Source organism: Apium graveolens, chromosome 8 (assembly GCF_009905375.1).
Source record: "Apium graveolens cultivar Ventura chromosome 8, ASM990537v1, whole genome shotgun sequence".
Taxonomy (NCBI): domain Eukaryota; kingdom Viridiplantae; phylum Streptophyta; class Magnoliopsida; order Apiales; family Apiaceae; genus Apium; species Apium graveolens.
Genome location: NC_133654.1, coordinates 265,875,049 through 265,892,521, shown reverse-complemented (window position 1 = coordinate 265,892,521; position 17,473 = coordinate 265,875,049). Strand labels below are relative to the sequence as shown.

General features: G+C 35.0%; 4 protein-coding genes across 7 annotated transcripts; all 4 read left to right on the top strand.

Moving 5' to 3' along the window:
• The first annotated feature begins 1,729 nt into the window (after positions 1-1,729).
• On the top strand, positions 1,730-4,776 carry LOC141676666 (tubulin alpha-5 chain-like). Of its 3 annotated transcripts, XM_074482365.1 has the most exons (8): positions 1,730-2,159; positions 2,259-2,342; positions 2,417-2,577; positions 2,658-2,872; positions 2,970-3,169; positions 3,343-3,851; positions 3,965-4,277; positions 4,579-4,776. In XM_074482365.1, the coding sequence occupies exons 3-7, from the start codon at positions 2,465-2,467 to the stop codon at positions 4,263-4,265; spliced, it is 1,338 nt and encodes a 445-aa protein (XP_074338466.1). In that variant the 5' UTR covers positions 1,730-2,159; positions 2,259-2,342; positions 2,417-2,464; the 3' UTR covers positions 4,266-4,277; positions 4,579-4,776. The 3 variants fall into 3 exon arrangements, with proteins under 3 accessions (XP_074338466.1, XP_074338464.1, XP_074338465.1); XM_074482363.1 differs by lacking the exon at positions 4,579-4,776 and having other exon boundaries at positions 1,732-2,159; positions 3,965-4,542; XM_074482364.1 differs by lacking the exons at positions 1,730-2,159; positions 2,259-2,342; positions 4,579-4,776 and having other exon boundaries at positions 2,349-2,577; positions 3,965-4,542.
• A 961-nt stretch (positions 4,777-5,737) lies between these two features.
• LOC141677427 (serine/threonine protein phosphatase 2A 57 kDa regulatory subunit B' theta isoform-like) lies at positions 5,738-10,146 on the top strand. Of its 2 annotated transcripts, none has more exons than XM_074483360.1 (3): positions 5,738-5,895; positions 6,986-8,473; positions 9,602-10,146. In XM_074483360.1, the coding sequence occupies exons 2-3, from the start codon at positions 7,307-7,309 to the stop codon at positions 9,944-9,946; spliced, it is 1,512 nt and encodes a 503-aa protein (XP_074339461.1). In that variant the 5' UTR covers positions 5,738-5,895; positions 6,986-7,306; the 3' UTR covers positions 9,947-10,146. The 2 variants fall into 2 exon arrangements, with proteins under 2 accessions (XP_074339461.1, XP_074339460.1); XM_074483359.1 differs by having other exon boundaries at positions 5,739-5,895; positions 6,983-8,473.
• Positions 10,147-12,680: 2,534 nt separating this feature from the next.
• Positions 12,681-15,936, top strand: LOC141677436 (protein HHL1, chloroplastic). The gene is made up of 6 exons (XM_074483369.1): positions 12,681-13,114; positions 13,653-13,790; positions 14,579-14,665; positions 14,768-14,815; positions 15,348-15,478; positions 15,609-15,936. Exons 1-6 carry the CDS (start codon positions 12,824-12,826, stop codon positions 15,619-15,621), a joined length of 708 nt encoding a protein of 235 aa, XP_074339470.1. The 5' UTR covers positions 12,681-12,823; the 3' UTR covers positions 15,622-15,936.
• Positions 15,937-16,269: 333 nt separating this feature from the next.
• On the top strand, positions 16,270-17,419 carry LOC141677435 (small heat shock protein, chloroplastic-like). The gene is made up of 2 exons (XM_074483368.1): positions 16,270-16,559; positions 16,872-17,419. The coding sequence occupies exons 1-2, from the start codon at positions 16,328-16,330 to the stop codon at positions 17,354-17,356; spliced, it is 717 nt and encodes a 238-aa protein (XP_074339469.1). The 5' UTR covers positions 16,270-16,327; the 3' UTR covers positions 17,357-17,419.
• Positions 17,420-17,473: the final 54 nt, after the last annotated feature.

The following is a 17,473-nucleotide window of genomic DNA, read 5'->3' as shown; positions in this document are numbered from 1 at the left end:
CATTGTGTGAAGATTATACTTTGATTTACACAGCACAAGTTATATAAGTTGCGGTTTTAATTAGACCTAACAATTTTGGTATACGTGAACATGATCCGTAACGACACGAATAATTATTATTTGAATTTAAAAATTTGGTAGATGAACATGAAAGTATGCTAACACAAAAAAGCACCAATATATTTAATGTCGGATTTGATTTTTCGAAATTACATGATACAGAATGAAAGTATAAGAAATAAATAAATAACTTTTATTAATATTTAGTATTTATAATATAATTAAATATTTTATTCTAGTGATAAATAACAAATATGAATATTCTATTTTTATAATTTTATGTACTCGGGATTTAGTTATTTACTATCTTGAACAATTTAATTATTTATTGTAAATCAAATGGTACACGAATACAAATCCGGATCGGGATCGGGTTTAAGATTTTGACACGAAAATATACGGAAAGAATATACACCATTGCCAGGTCAAGTTTTAATGATATGCCAGCATTTACCTCGGAACTGGTGTAGGGGGTTAAAAATGACCCTAAATGTCACTTCAAAACGGTACATCGTGTACAGCAAAACACATAAAACGGAACATCGTGTAACGTTTTGGCATTTTAATTTTTTTTTATGAGCAAAACGGTAGATAAAGTTCTGTTTTGGTACAAAACGCTATATGATGTACCGTTTTGAGCCAAAACGCTATTTCCACCACTGTTTTGTACATTATAAAAAAATTAAAAAAAAAATTAAAGTACCAAAACGGCACACTATGTAGCGTTTTGCATTAGAAATACAAAACGGAAGACGAAGTACAGTTATGAAGAGACATTTTGAGTCATTATTTTCAAAAGTGACATTTTGGACCATTTATTACTGAAAAATGACATTTTGGACCATTGTTCTATAAAAGTTCGGTCATAAAAGGCCTAATTTATTGTAGACTTGTAGTGTAATAATGAAATCAAATTATTTTTTTTGTTATTTCTGCGGGGCTCAATCTTCTCTACGTAGCATAATGTGACAGCGCGAAAAAGAAATACTCATAAGGCCATCGAATTTTGTTTGTTTGGGTGCAGCGTTCTCATCTTGTCACTGAAGTTCTAAGCTATTTCTATACCATGAGATGGGTATGTACACGAATTATATATATAGGCCTTCGCTCAAATGAGAACCCGCATTACAATCAGACTCCCCATGGTAATTGTCTATTCCCCGGTTATGCACTTGGAGTATTTGGAAATATTGCGAGATGGGGAAGTTCTGACCAAATTAAGGTCTGATCATGCAATGAACTTTTTTATGTAATGCAGTTACAAATTCTTCTTGATGGGTGTTTGCAGTTACAAAGTGCTGGTTCGAAGAAGATTCAGAAGGAAGTTTGACAGATAATTTCAAACATAGCTGCAAAATGGACGGATTAATAGAAGTTAGTATTATATATGTTTGCTAATACCTAACAATCGTGTGTTATATAAGACATATCTAACACATTGCTCTGGAATCTTTAGATCATTATTTCAAGGGCCCAGATTAAAGATTTTTTTTTAAAAATCTTTAGATATGGGCGGTTTAAATATAGATACGACTCCCTTGGAGTAGTATATTAGATAAAGCTTAACTGACACACTATTACCACGGAACAGGACCCATTATATATTGTAAATGACAAGATCATGTTGGAAGTTATATCCTTTGTGTATAAATGTACCTCATTTCGGTAGCTGAAGAAATCTAATTTTGTTACTTAAATTAACAGGAAATGCATGATCCCGGATTGATAGAGGCTCTCTGCAGATTGCTTGAAAATGATGAGGCTCTCGAGAAGGATGAGTTTGATGTAAAGATGGAAGCTGCATGGGCAATGTATAATGGCATCTATGGTTCTCTCTAGCAAGATGAGTTTGATGACAAGATCATGTTGAAATTGGAATACTATAGAAAGATATGATTTGTTTACATTGTTATTTTTCACTGGATTCAGAGAACTCTCCTTCCATACCTTCGCAAACATACCAATGATATAATGCATTTTCGAGTACATAACATAAAATTTGTTTTTCATGTAGGCCGTGTGAATACAAGGGAGCCCCTTCTCTACCAAGTGGATGTAATGGTTTCACACATTCTCACAAGTGGATATAATTTTTGCAGGTGAGTGGCTGGGGGATCGTATTCGTGGCTAATCGATGTTAGCAATTTGTTTTCATCTACTTTCTGAAATACGTGGAATTTCATAATGTGTTTAAATAGGTGTTACTAGGAATGATAATGTTGGTCGGGATGATACCATAAAAGTTCAGCCAAGTAAGGCCACTTGTTGAACCAAAACTGAAGGTAAATTAAACTGCGTTTTAAATGCTGTGGGCACGGGGTTCAACCATAACCAACCGATACCATATCTAGTGCAGATAGTGTATATATGGTATTGTAGAAGACGATAGAGAGCCGATAAGGAGATGAAAGAAATAATAAGCATACATATCGGTCAAGCAGGTGCTCAAGTGGGGAAGTCTGTTTGGGAGCTCTACTGTCTCGAACATAACATTCATCCCCTTGGCTTTAAGGCTTCGTAAGTACTAGCTTTGATCTGTGTCTGTGCTTCGTACACAGAAATGAAATTGTTTATAATGTTGTTTTTTGCCTTTACAGTGACAGCAGCAATGAAGAGGAGAATGAGCATTTCAAATCATTTTTCTTCCAAACCATGCGTGGTTCGTTTCTTTCAAGATCGATATTTGTTGATCTTGAACCGACCGCCATTGATGATGTAAAGAAAGGGCAGTATGGTCTTCTGTTCGATCCTGATAATTTCATCTCTGGAAAGGAGGATTCTGGAAACAGTTACGCTAGGGGGCGTTATAGAGGTAAACCAGTAGTACACATTTGATACGTGACAGACGAGCAACTAACTAACTTTACGTGTCCTTTTGCTTATTTGCTTTATCTGAGTTTGTTTGACAGAGGGAAGGCCTATTATGTCCAGAGTCCATGAACGGCTGAGGGTTTTAGCTAATGCTTGCGATAATCTACAAGGTTTTATGGTGTTTAATGGTGTTGGTGGTGGCACGGGTTCTGGTCTAGGGTCTATGTTGTTAGAAGACCTCTCAGTGATTTACGGAAAGAAGTCTAAGCTTGCATTCTCCGTCTATCCTTCTGCTGAGGTGCTTATAAGTTGCAGATCATTAAATTTTGATTATGCATCTCTAATTAGATCGAGTTCCTGAAAGTTCAAGTACCAGTTAACAAAGTTGAATAACCCCTTAAACAGATATATGATTAGCTAATTAGTGTGCCATAAGTGTATTACTGAAGATACATTATGTTTTGATTGCAGATCTCACCTATTATTGTAGAGCCATACAACACTGTGCTCTCTACGCATTCTCTTATCGAGCACGCGGATTTAGTTGTGCCATTGGACAATGGTGCCATTTATGACATATGCCAGTATAAACTTAAAATCAAGATGCCTACCTATACCAATTTAAACACCCTGATTTCTCAACTCATATCTTCATTGACTTCCTCTTTGAGGTACGGTGGAGCCATTAATGCTGACCTTGCACAATTCCAGACCAATCTTGTACCATTTCCTCGAACTCATTTCCTGCTTTCCTCGTTTGCTCCACTGATCCCTCCACAGGATGCAAACTCTAGATCATTATCTGTCAGCAGTTTAACGCATTCTGTCTTTCAGCCCACAAGCATGATGGTCAGATGTGAACCGGAAGAGGAGAAGTATATGAGATGTTGTTTGATGTACCACGGGAATATTAGTCTTAAGGACGTCGATTCTGCTGTTGATTCTGAGAAAAGGACAGGAGCTGTTAAGTTTGTTGACTGGTAATCAGATCCTTCTGAAACAATCAATATACTAGGAGCTATCATTGATTTAATGCATTTGAAATAGTAATTGGCTATATTGGATTTTTGATGATTGTGTTGTTGATTAACAGGTCTTCTCCTGATATTAAACGTGGTATCAACAATCTACCACCAACACTGGCTCCTGGAAACGATCTTGCCAAGGCGGATCGAGCTCTTAGCATGATCAGCAACAGCACAGCAATTGCTCAAGCGTTTTCATACATGAAAGTGAAATTTGATAGAATGTACTCCAAGAAAGCATTTCTTCATTGGTATGTTCGCGAAGGTATGGAAGAAGGAGAGTTCTCTGAGGCCCGTGAAAATCTCGTTGCTCTAATGAAAGATTACGAGGAAGCTCAAACTACAGCACCAAAACAGGCAGCCGGCTGATGATAATTGATTGTACTTGTTTCTCCTCTCCATTGAGTTCTTTACTTTGATTGGCCTGTGCTTGTGCCCTCCATTGTCTCTTTCTTTCATTTCCGCGTTCTCTTTACTGCAGCCTGTCCTTTAATAATTAGACTTATACGTCTTACAAATAAGTATCTGTTTGTTGTTTTCAATGGTAAATTTTTTTCCATGGCAGCGATGTTGATTTTGATAATGTTACCGGATTTATTTTCATAATTTATGCATGTTCACTAAAGTTTCGGTACATTATTGTTAGATAACACGTTTTATAGCTTGTTAGCTATGTTTGCAGGCTTCTGAAAAGGATGAGTTTGATGTAAAGATGGAGGTTGCATGGGCTATAATTGCATCTTCTATGGTTCTCTATTTTCATTGGATGACTGTAACCTTGAGCATTTTATAGTTACCTGCACCTGCACCTGTATTTTCTTTTCAAAAGACAAGTAACTATTTTCTTTTTATGCTAAAGAATGTTGTGTGAGACCCGTAGCCGGTGTTCTAAAAATCGTGCATTTTTTTCTGAAATTGTCAGAAAATTCTTGATTTATATTTGAGAGAATTGCAGAATACACCCCTTAATTTTAAACAAAATTCAAAATTGTATACCTGTTTTGAACAATTGCAGATTGCATCCCATTACTTTCAAACCCGTTTCAAGTTACACCCCTTTTATAATTTTAAAGTTATGTAACGGGAAATTTTATAAACTATTTTTGAATGATATATTTTATTATAAATAAAGCTAATAAATGTCGTCTGAAACGAGTAACCGGTGTTCTAAAAATCTTGTGATTTTTTAAATATCACTAACAATGATAAATGTTGATTTATACCTAAAAATTATAATACTGAATATTTTTAGAAACTATTTTGAATGGTACATTTTAATATAAATAAAGGTAATGTACTACATATTATTAAATCATTTTGATTTATTATTCCAATAAATTTTCGATTGAATGACAAATCATTAATCGATATTTCAACTAAATAGTTTGAATTTTAAAATTTTAAAACTAACTAAGATGGTATAACCAACAATACGATAATACATAGAAGAAAGCACAATAGTACGGGTCATTTTAGGCCTTAAATTTTGCATAATACATATCACACAAAAATGATTCAAAATTTATTTTTGATAACATATACAAATATAAGTATTCAGTACAAACACAAATCATGTTTTGCTGTAATATATACCACACAGAAACGACTTAAAATTCATTTTTCCGAAACATACAAAATATAGGTACTCTATATAAATACAAATCATGCAATTTTTATATTTTATTTAAATATAAAAAGAAAATAAAAAAATACACAAAAATATAAGAATACGAATATGTCAAACTAATTTTTGGGTGAGTTATTGTTATTGACTTGGCTAAGTTAAATAATTGGCTGCCTCTATATTATACAACCAAGCTGCTGTTAAAAAAGGAGAATAAAATTAAAAAATTATCAAACACTTTGCAATACTTTACCAAGTCAACAAACAGCAACGAGAAAAAGTTAATCCAGCTGAGAAAACAGTGGAGAAATTTATATTCTTTACTTAATTGGGCGGCTCAGCTTCTGTTCATTTTTCTTCAATTTTGGTTCTTGGGTAAGCAATTTCATCTACCCTTTTCAAGATTTTCTTGATTTTTATACTTACATTCATCTGTTTGTGTATTTATGTTGTTTTTTGTAATTTTATGAGTGTTAATTCAAGTAAAGTTGAAAACTTTAAGCTTGTTTGATTTTAATTTCATTGACCCTTTTCAAGATTTTCTTGATTTTTATACTTACATTCATCTGTGTGTATATTTATGTTGTTTTTGTAGTTTTATGAGTGTTAGTTCAAGTAAAGTTGAAAACTTTAAGATTGTTTGATTTTAATTTCATTGACCCCTTTCAAGATTTTCTTGATTTTTATACTTGCATTCATCTGTTTGTATATTTATGCTTGTTTTTTTAAATTTTTTGAGTGTTAGTTCAAGTAAAGTTGAAAACTTTAAGCTTGTTTGATTCTAATTTCATTGACCCTTTTCAAGATTTTCTTGATTACATTCATCTGTGTGTATATTGTGTATATTTATGCTTGTTTGTAATTTTTGGAGGGTTAGTTTAAGTTGATTTTATTGACCCTTTTCAAGATTTTTATACTTACATTTATCTGTGTGTATATTTGTGCTTGTTTGTGATTTTTGGAGTGTTGGTTTAAGTAAAGTTGAAAACTTTAAGATTGTTTGATTTCAGTTTTAATGACCCTTTTCAAGATTTTCTTGATTTCATACTTACATTCATCTGTGTGTATAGTTATGATTGTTTGTGATTTTTGGAGTGTTGGTTTAAGTAAAGTTGAAAACTTTAAGATTGGACTGTGTAATTTGAGTATTTTTGTTTGATATTTTAGTTGTGTATGTATTATGGGGTATGAATTTAGCTTAAGAACTGTGTTGTTAGTAGCAATTTGCTGATGTTATTTCGTTATGGTTGTTAATTAGTTATTTATTAAGGTGGATGATTACAAGAAAAAGATTTGTTTTTTACTTGATGTTTTTGTTGAATTGTTATTGTGGGTTTGTTTTTCGATATGGTTTTTTTCAAGATGTATTTAATTCGTTTTAGTTTGCATTCTTGGTTTTGTTGAGAATCAAGTAGTGAGCTTTTCTAATAAATTTATGTTGTGTGCATTTTGAAATCTGTAGCAGCTCAGTGGTCATCTACTAGGGGTTTCTTTGTATTGGGAATGATATGATCTTCGGAATAAAGGGGGATTATTTGCTTGTTATTGAGACTGATTAGGCACGATGAAGTTGCTCTAATTTTTTGAAGGATGGGTGTGAAGTGAGGTCGCAAGACCTTAAGGTGTATCTATTTATCTCGAACCCGGTGTATGTGTTCGAGGTTTTGTTGGTCTTGGATTGGGCTAACTTTGCATATTGAGCTACCTTCATCTGTGAGTCAGATTTTGAATTGGTTTTAAATCACTCGTTCTGAGAGGTGGGATTTGATTGGTTAAAACTGGAGTTATGATAAAGAAGTTATTTCACAAGCTTCCCCGCAAAAATTCAAAGTCAAACCTTGAATCTGCATATAGTTCAAAGGGAAAAGATGGAGCAGATAAGAAGTCAGGCAAACTTGGTGATGCAGTGATTTCATCCCCTTATTCTGTTTCATACATAGGATATAATAACCCAGGAGAGAAATTTCCTCGAGATGGGAATTCTCTTTCTGTGTCTTATGAGGCATTGCCGGGATTTAGGGAGGTTTCAAACTCTGAAAAGCAGAATTTGTTCATCAGAAAGCTGAACATGTGCTGCATTGTATTCGACTTCATGGACTCAACAAAGAACCTTAAGGAAAAGGAGATCAAGCGACAAACACTGACAGAGCTAGTTGACTATGTCACTTCTGCCAACACAAAATTCACAGAAGCAGTCATGCAAGAAGTTGTGAGGATGGTATCTGCTAATCTTTTTAGAGAATTCACTCCTCAGCCATGCCGTAACAAAGTCTTAGAGTCCTTTGATGTGGAAGAAGAGGAACCTGCCATGGATCCAGCATGGTCTCATTTGCAAGTTGTGTATGAATTTCTGCTCAGGTTTGTTGAGTCATCTGAGACGGATGCAAAATTAGCAAAAAAATATATTGACCCCATCTTTGTTCTTAAGTTGCTTGATTTGTTTCAGTCTGAAGATCCCAGAGAGAGGGATTATTTGAAGTCGATACTACACCGTGTTTATGGAAAATTCATGGTACACCGCCCATTTATTAGAAAATCTATCAACAATATTTTCCATCTTTTTGTTTTTGAGACTGAAAAGCACAATGGCATTGCCGAACTTCTAGAGATACTAGGGAGTATAATCAATGGATTTGCATTGCCATTGAAGGAGGAACATAAAATATTTCTTGTTAGATCATTGATTCCATTACATAAACCCAAATGTTTAGCGGCATATCACCAGCAGCTATCGTATAGTATCATACAATTTGTGGAGAAAGACTGCAAGCTTGCCGATATTGTTATCAGGGGTCTGCTAAAATATTGGCCTATCACCAATAGCTCAAAAGAGATTCTTTTTTTGAATGAACTGGAGGAAGTTCTTGAAGCCACTCAACAGCCGGAATTTCAGAGGTGTATGGTGCTTCTCTTCCAACAAATTGCAAGATGCCTGAACAGCCTACACTTCCAGGTTGGCATTTTGATTCTGAGTTTTATTTACTGTTGCAGTGGAATCAGTGCAAAGTTAAACAAGCATAATATGTGATAGATTTGATGATTGTTTCATGTCTTATGTGCTTTAGGTGCTTAATTGTTTTTGATATTAGATTAAGTATAATATAAACTTACTGCCATTCAGTTGGAGCTATCAAAAATTTAAAAATTGTTTAGCTTTTTAAATCTTCTCATAAACAGATCATATGTACAAGATCAGCTTCTGCATATTTGATATTGCAGTGGCTAGCTTAGCATATTTGAATACATGATGCCCAAAGATAAACAGCATGCAGACACGAGTTACCAAGCTTGTTTAACCCCATGTCCAAGGCTGTATTGGCACAGGGCCCACAGATTGAATTTAATTTTAGGGGCATATTTTTTAGCATTTCAATTTTTTTAAAAAAATCAGCACGGCAGTGGAGACAGTTAAATAACTTAATCGATATTTGTTATAGCTAATATTTTAAAAATTCTACCACTGTGTTAAAGACATTAATAAAATCAAGATGAAGTTGTTTGACCTTCAATAAAAGACTTTCGGCACCTAAATTTCCAAGCCCCCGTTTTTTCTCATACCCTTGGGTTCGCACTCGATCACTGACTAAAACCAAAATATAAATCATACTATAAACAGCATACTTACCATTGCGAGACACAGTGTAGTTGATCGTAATTCGCTAGTCATTAAATGCTAGGGAGTAGGGACACTTGCAATCAGCTATGTTTGTGTGCTAAGAAGTGTTAATGTAAGCTACTGAGCTGTATTCATTTCTTGACTGTTATTGGTTGATCTAAGGCTCTTGCATGTACAATATAACCATTTCCTACGTTTGAAAATCCAAAATTGTTAATGCTTGCATCTGAACTGATTAGGAAACCTTCTTTTCTATGCTTGTATAAGAATCAACTTTATCAGGGTAATAATAGTGGAAAATTTTGAGTTGTTAGCTAGCAAACGACTGCAAGATTGTCTGTCCTACTATTTTTTAAGTAAAATTCTAATTCTAGCCTGGAAACTAAAGAAAATCTGGTTCTATCCATCTTAGGGTTCCCTGTTTTCGTACTAAATTAATGGGTCTGATTATTCTCTTTGCTTCAGGTGGCTGAGAGATCATTGTTCCTATGGAACAATGATCACATAGAGAACTTAATCAAACAAAACCGGAAGATTATTTTGCCAATCATCTTACCCGCTGTGGAAAGAAATGCTAGAAACCACTGGAATCAAGCTGTTCACAGTTTAACGTTGAACATTCGCAAGATTCTCTTTGATCTTGACCCCGAGCTGTACAAGGAGTGTCTCTCCAAGTTTCAAGAGGATGAATTGAAGGAAAGCGAGCGGAAAGCAAAGCGAGAAGTAACTTGGAAACGTTTAGAAGAAATCGCAGCAAAAAAAGTGACTAGCAATGAACCGGTGCTTGTCCGGAGTGCATTGTCAGGGTAATGGGAGAAACAGAGAGATAGTCAAAGGTGTTTAAAGTTTCTCATAACTTGATGAAATGCCCTTTGCAGTTCATAATCTAGTTGTATGGTTTAGAGGGTTAGGGGTGGTAATTCATTGTTCATGCTTTTATTGTTCATATTATGTTCTTTTTTTCAATTGTACTACTACTTTCAGTAATAACTTTTTCTGTGAGAACTAAATTCATGCCCGACATTGCCGAGCGAGAATCGAACTAGAATCTGACGGCAAGAGATAAACTCTTAACCACTTGAGTTATCTTAGGGGATAGTTAATTTTCTTTGTTAAGGTAAGTTTTGCGGTGATATTTAAATATACGATTTTAAATATATTCAAATCGCTAAATAAGAATAATCAACAATTACATGTAGTTCACTGAAATATGAAACAGACAATACACACCTATGTTTAACTCTGAATGTAGTCTTTAAAATCACAATCTGAAGATCAAAATTCTAAAATAACAATTTGGAGGGAGAAAAAAAAATACACAAATAAAGATGAAATTAAATATTGAGTGATGAATAATCTTATCAAATTAATATTTTTTTTGAAATAATTTGTACAATTTAAATTTTCATCTAAAATTTGGTTTATATTTCGTTTCTCCTATATTTTTTTAAAAACGAATAGAATTTGAGCAAGTCAAGGTGAAATCAGGTTAATATTTTTTTAAAAATACACATACGAAGCGTGCGTGAAATTAAAGGTTTCTACATTCTTTAGGTCTTAAATTTTTCATGTTTGCTGGTGATGATACATGACTGACCCTGTTTTTTTATGAAAATCGACATCAAGAGTTGTTTGCATATTTGTTTGTTAACCTTTACAAACAATGTAGCCTGATGCATGCCTGAATCAAACCAAGCCAAACGTATCCAGTATAACCCTTTAGACGCATACCCCTGCTATCCGAAAGTAGTAGGGAGATTGTTTCCGTGAAAAACCTGGCTTAGTTCATGAGTCATAAAATAGTATGCATGTCTGATTGTCTATATTCATATCTCAGTTTCTGTGAATAATGCTCATCTTGGTCTTAAGTAGTTAAGTAGTAGTTGTAGTAGACATATAGATATGTTAATTAAATTTATTTGCGTATTTGGTAAATCATGTCCATTAAAACTTTTCTACGATATGATATGTTGTAACAATTATTGTGGATCATCATCCGCGGATATCTACATTGTAATTTTATGTTGTATTTAATGATGTCTGATATCCATATCTGCAGATGGGATCCGCGGGATTACACAATTTGTACTATGACTTGCCTGAGGACTTGCAAGATTACATCAGCAGGTTGAGTGAGGCGCTACCTCAGAACCTGCAAGATTACATCAGTGGGTTGAATTTGGAGGCGCCACCGTTGTTTGTTGCACAAAAGCTCTTGACTGTCTCTGACGTAAACCAGACCCTCAACCGTCTGTGTTTGCCAAGAAAACTAATCAGTGCGGACTTTTTGATAAATTTTCTGACAGGAGATGAGATGGAACAGCTGGATTCGAGAGTGAATTTGAATTTAGTGGACAATATGATGCACGAGTATAATACTATGCGTCTGAGAACATGGGGTTCAAAGTGGAATCCGTCCTTGTACGTGTTGACATCGGGTTGGAACGATGTGGTGCTGCAGAACAAACTGAAAGCAGTCGAGGTTTTGAAGGATTCTGAAGTGAGAAGAAAAGTGGGGATGGTGGATAATGACAAGTTGTTTACAGATGTGGTGGCTCGAGTCTGGTGTTTTTGGAGGGACTCAACAATAAGGTTTGCACTCGATATCCAAGCCTTGACAGAAGTTAAAATACTAGGTAGGACAGAAGAAGGGATTTACATTATTGAGTAATTGAATTCACTTGTTATTTGTTGTTAGTATCAGACTTTTCAGTTCTGTTGCATATATGCTCAGTTTTCTCTGATGATTTTGGTTAATTGAGAAGTTTAAGACACTGCATCATTTTCTTTATCTTGATATTACTGTCATTTGAATGTCTGTGACCTGTTATTAACTTGACTTCTCCCTTGTTTCTGTGAGCTAGGGGTGTAATCCAGCCGAGCCGAATACTGTCAGGCTCGGCTCAAGCTCGATTAGTTCGGATTCGAGCTGAGCTCGCGCTCGACCATGCCTTTAATCTCTAACAATCGGTTATTATATAAGTCATATCTAACACACTGTTCTAGAATCCTTAGATTATTATTTCAATAGCCCAGATCTAAGGATATTTTTTACCCTTCCACAAAATTTTCATTTTTACCGTGAGTATCCGTATCAAGAACATATTTTCATACCATCGGAAACTAGGCTATCTCGTTTTAATTTTTTATTTTCTTCTGAATTTTAAAGTAGGTGCATAAAGTCAAATTGAAAAAATATTTACTTTACGAGAAGTATTTCTCGAAAATAAAACCTGCACCAAAATACAGCGTGACTTAAATTTCGTCACATATGTTACACATTACTTCATCGATAAAATATCACATAAATACGTTTATAAGACATATAATAGAACATCTGCTCTTAAGGCTTCTCGATCTCAATAATATTCATCTATCAAGATTTTACTGCAGAATTACGGTATAATATGTAAAATTATTGTGTATCATGCAAAAATATGCAAAAATTTATCTTTTCCTTCACTTAAAATTAAGACAAGAACTACTAAAGTTCCACTTAAAAGTCCAACAAAATTATTTATACTTGTGAACAAGAAAGTAGCTAAAAAAATATACAATACAAAGAATAAACAGAGGGAGTGGATAAGAATAGTTAGAGCAATTGAAAGGTGATTTGTCTATCTCATCATCCATTTCTTACATAAGTACATATAGAAGTAGAGTTGAGATACTTGCAGAAGAAAGAAGATGGAAGCAAGCTTGTCTTTGAATGCATTAGTTCAAATACCAAGTGTGTCAAAATCAAGAAGATGTCCAGAAGATGGAGGAGGGTTGATAAGGCATTCTTTAATATCAACTAGTGGTGGAAGGGTGGTGGAGAGAGAGAGAAGGAGAGGAGGAATGATGGTTGTGGAAGCAAAGGGGAAGAGATCAGGAGGTATGCAAGCTAGGCAGTTTCAAAGACCTCCTCTTCCTGCTATGCCTAAGATGGAGGAAGATGGTAATCCTCGTTTTGTGATTTTCATTAGGATGGCTAATGTGAGTTCTCTCTCTCTCTCTCTCTCTCTCTCTCTCTCTCTCTCTCTCTCTCTCTCTCTCTCTCTCTCTCTCTCTCCCTCCTCTCTCTCTCTCTCTCTCCCTTCTCTCTCTCTCCCTCTCTCTCTCTCTCTCTCTTCATATGTGTGTGTCTGTGATTGGTTTGCCTGAAGGATTTTTAGTGAAAATTTAATCTCTCTCTCTCTCCCCCCTCTCCCTCCTCTCCCTCCTCTCTCTCTCTCTCTCTCTCTCTCCCTTCTCTCTCTCCCTCTCACTCTCTCCCTCTCCCTCTCTCTCTCCCCATATGTGTGTGTTTGTGATTGGTTTGCCTGAGATTTTTAGTGAAAATTTAATCTTTTTGGTAATTTGTGATTGGTTGAAATAAAATAGCTATGGCTTAGCAAGGTAGATGTATGAGTGTGTGAAAAATCCAATCTTTTGGGTACTTTGTGATTAAATTTGCATAACAGAGTTATTTAAGAGTGGTGATGTTAGTTGATTTTGTGCTGACCTTGCTTGAAGTTGTTTGATTTCCGGGCAGGTGTATTTATGGTATCCACTTAGTATTGTGGCTGGTGGAACAACAGCAAAAATCATGGTTGCAGCTAAAGATAATTTTCTGGGGAAATATATTTACAAGGACACCCTTGCTAGGAATCTCGCAGCTGTTATTTACAAGGTATTTTCTGCATCAGTTAGTATTGTGCAAAAGTAATTTGTGCATTGTTGGTTATGTGTATTCTATAATTATTTGACTGTCATGTTTCTGAAGTTATAAAACCATTTAGACATATACTGATGTCGATCAGTGATGGCATCCTTTGAAATTGTATGATGAATGTTGCGAAAAACTTGAACTTCAACGGAATTTACACAAATTTTTGTATGATCAAACTGTACCTCAAACTCTGTTATGGCATGAACTAGGAAGGATTTGTTTCAACAGAGTGGAATGGATTTTTTTTTTTACAATGTGAGAAACAAGGCTTTCAATGAATGAACTGAATCCTGCTTGACAGCTTGTCCTAGGACTTAACTGTGGGTGGATGCGTAGGTGTATGATTGAAGTAATTTGGTATAGAAACATACTGTTGCGCTTTGTAAATTGCCTACTAAAGACATACAGCTCGTCTCCACGGCTCCACCCATCCTTTTCATGTATTAAGATTGTTGTAATTGACCACTTTCTTAAGAAGCTTGGTCGCCTTGTACCTACACCCCTTTAAACAAGAAAACTCAAGTTTCCGTACTCCTTAGCATATTTTAAGAAGCTGACGTATTACTCTCTATGGCTTTGGAATGAAATTACCTCTGATTTTCAGATTGTTTTTCCATATGATTCTTGCTGCACACGGTGTTTTTTTAACAAACTTCTGGTCGTTTTCGGATGTAGAGATCTCTATATTATGCATATCACACTCTTTATATGTTGTTTACACCTCATTCCTTTAACACAATTGACATCAGGATGAGAAGGAGATACAGAAGACAGCAATTAAACAGCATCGTGTGTTGCGGTCAGCTACAGAGTTCAGATATGGCTACAAGATTGTTGTAATTACCGAACTTTTCTTTGGCACGTCATTCGAATAGTTCTTTTAACATAAGAACAAGAATAGTTTGGTCTTAAATTAATTTGTGGTCTTGTTAATGCAGGAAAATGGTAATATGAGAGCTGCAATTTCTACAAATGATGTTATTGAGGTGAGCACTGCAATTTTAAATTTGTTTTACATTTAATTTGATATTTCATTGATATTCAGAGATCAAGAATAAATTGTAATCCTCATAAAAGTGGATAATCTTTCATCTGATGAAATTGATCAAAATGAGTGTTATTTTGGAAAGACTGATTTGTTTCTCAGACCAAAAGACATAATTGTGTTGCATTTAACCAACTTTTTATTGTGGATATGTGTAAAAGTACAACATAGATTGATCTAATTCTGTAGTAAACTTTATGGAATTAAATTGGTTCCAAAGTTATTACAATTCTCGCACCGTCTGAAAAGGGCCATCTTCCACCTGTTAGTTTAATTTTTCCTTACCTATTAGTTGGATACTATTTACATCTACCATCTGGAATAGAAATTGCGATTCTGCCCCGTCTGACATGTCTACTATGGTGGTAATCTGGCATTTATAGTGTTTAGTTAAATTTCAGTCAATAATTTATTAGGTATTTTTTGTGTCTGTTTCTTGATCTTGAACCTCTCATGTGCATATGATTTGTCAGCTCCCAAAACAAGATGAGCTTAAAACAGTTGTTGATAAAGTAAAGGATTTCTTCGGGGATGCCAAAGAATCCTTCGGGAAGCTTACATCCTTAGAGACGCCACCGCCTGCAGAAACAGAAGACAAATCCAAGTAAGTTAATGACAGAACTTCTGCAAGTTGTAAGTAAGATTCTTTTTGTTAAATCCACCCTCAAAATAAACCTGTAGATTAACAAAAGATTACTTGGTTTGTTTACCATATAATCCTGTTTTTTCACCAGGGTCAAGAGCTAAAGCAGAAGTGATGCCAGTTTCTACAATTGTTCTGTTACCATTGCTGTATCTGCTCCAGTTAAGATCTTCATGTGATATCCAATGCCACTTACCAACTCGAATTTTCGACGTTTTGTACAAACATATTTTTTCCCAGAACAGTCGTTTTATATAGATCTTCATGTAATTTATGATTTCAAAGGCTATAGAACTTGCAATACTTGCTCCTACATAGAATTTTATTCTTGATATAAGTGGTGCAAAATGCATTAGTATGAAATGTGGTGTATAGTTGCAGTTGCAAAATTTCCCTTTATATATAGATTGAGTTAACAATTTTTGTGTTTGGATAAATTTAGTGAAATGATTATGCAAATTTGACAGTCTATGCTTACCCAGAGTGATCAACAAATAATTAAAAGAAACTGTGATCTCTTTTGTATAAAATTTCATTTTGTGATGTAACAACATTAAATATTTTCATAGAACATGTACAAAATGCAAATAAATCATGTGAAGAAGGTAAGAAGCACAGTAGCTGCATATGCCAAGATTCCTCTTCTGGAGAAGTCCAGAAGCATCACCCCTTGTCAAATGTCCTGTTCTTGATACCCCTGCTCTAGAATTCTCTTCTATATTCTTCATGTCACCTATAAAAATACTCCCCAACAGTCTGTTTCACTTGAGAACCTTCTTACATCTCATAGAAAGAAAATCAAACAAGAAGATGGCTCAGTGTCTTTCAAACATCATCATTTCTCACCCAGTTTTATACCAAAAGAACACTGCAACCACCAAAACAAAGTGGCCCTTGTCCTCAAATGGTCTCAAAAATGGCAAAGATAGTATCAGAGCAAGTGTCAATAAAGACAGCCTTGATCATTTGCAAAGAACCAACAACTATAAACCCCAACAGCAAGAACAGTTGAAGAAAAGATCTCCTCAAGTGACACCCATTGGTACATGATCTCTCTCTCTCTCTCTCTCTCTCTCTCCCCCCCCCCCTCTCTCTCTCTCCCTCTCCCTCTCCCCCTCTCTCCCTCTCTCTCCCCCTCTCTCCCTCTCTCTCCCCCCTCTCTCCCTCTCTCTCTCTCTCCCTCTCTCTCTCAATTTAACATTAGAGTTTGTATCTTTTTGTGTTTTGTTTCTGATACTGCTGTACATAACTTGTTTCTTGTTGTCAATTCTATAACTTTTATATTTAGCAAAAAAAAGGTCTATAACTTTTGTTCTTGTAGCCTGAAGTTTTGTATATTAATATGTACATGCAGGTTTGTGGGATAGGTTTCCAGCAGCAAGAACAATGCAACAAATGATGGACACAATGGACAGAATTATAGATGATCCTTATGCCTACAGCAGTGGCAATGCCGGCTCGTGGCCTTCGCAGCTGACAAGTGAGACTGGGAAGTACAACAGGGGCAGAACACCATGGGATATCAAGGAAAGAGAAGCAGGCTATAAAATGCGGTTCGATATGCCTGGTATGACTAAACAGGATGTTAAAGTATGGGTTGAAGAGAAAATGCTGGTTGTTAAAGCCGAAAAAAATACGAAGACTAATGATGAAGAGAAAGGTAGTCAGAAAGAAGAGGAATGGCCTGAGGAGAGTTTTGGAAAATACAGCTTTAGAATTGTGTTGCCTGAGAATATTCAGTATGAGAATATTAGAGCTGAAGTGAAAGATGGGGTTTTGTATATAAACACTCCAAAGGCTAGTGTTTCTTCCAAGATTTTGGATATTAATGTAGAATGAGAGTATTGTTCTGAGAAAATGAAACAATGATTGTGGTTTTGGAAATGAATTTGTTTATTGTCATTGTTGTGCAATCTTATAATTTGGTAACTAAATCATGCTATGATTATGAATAGA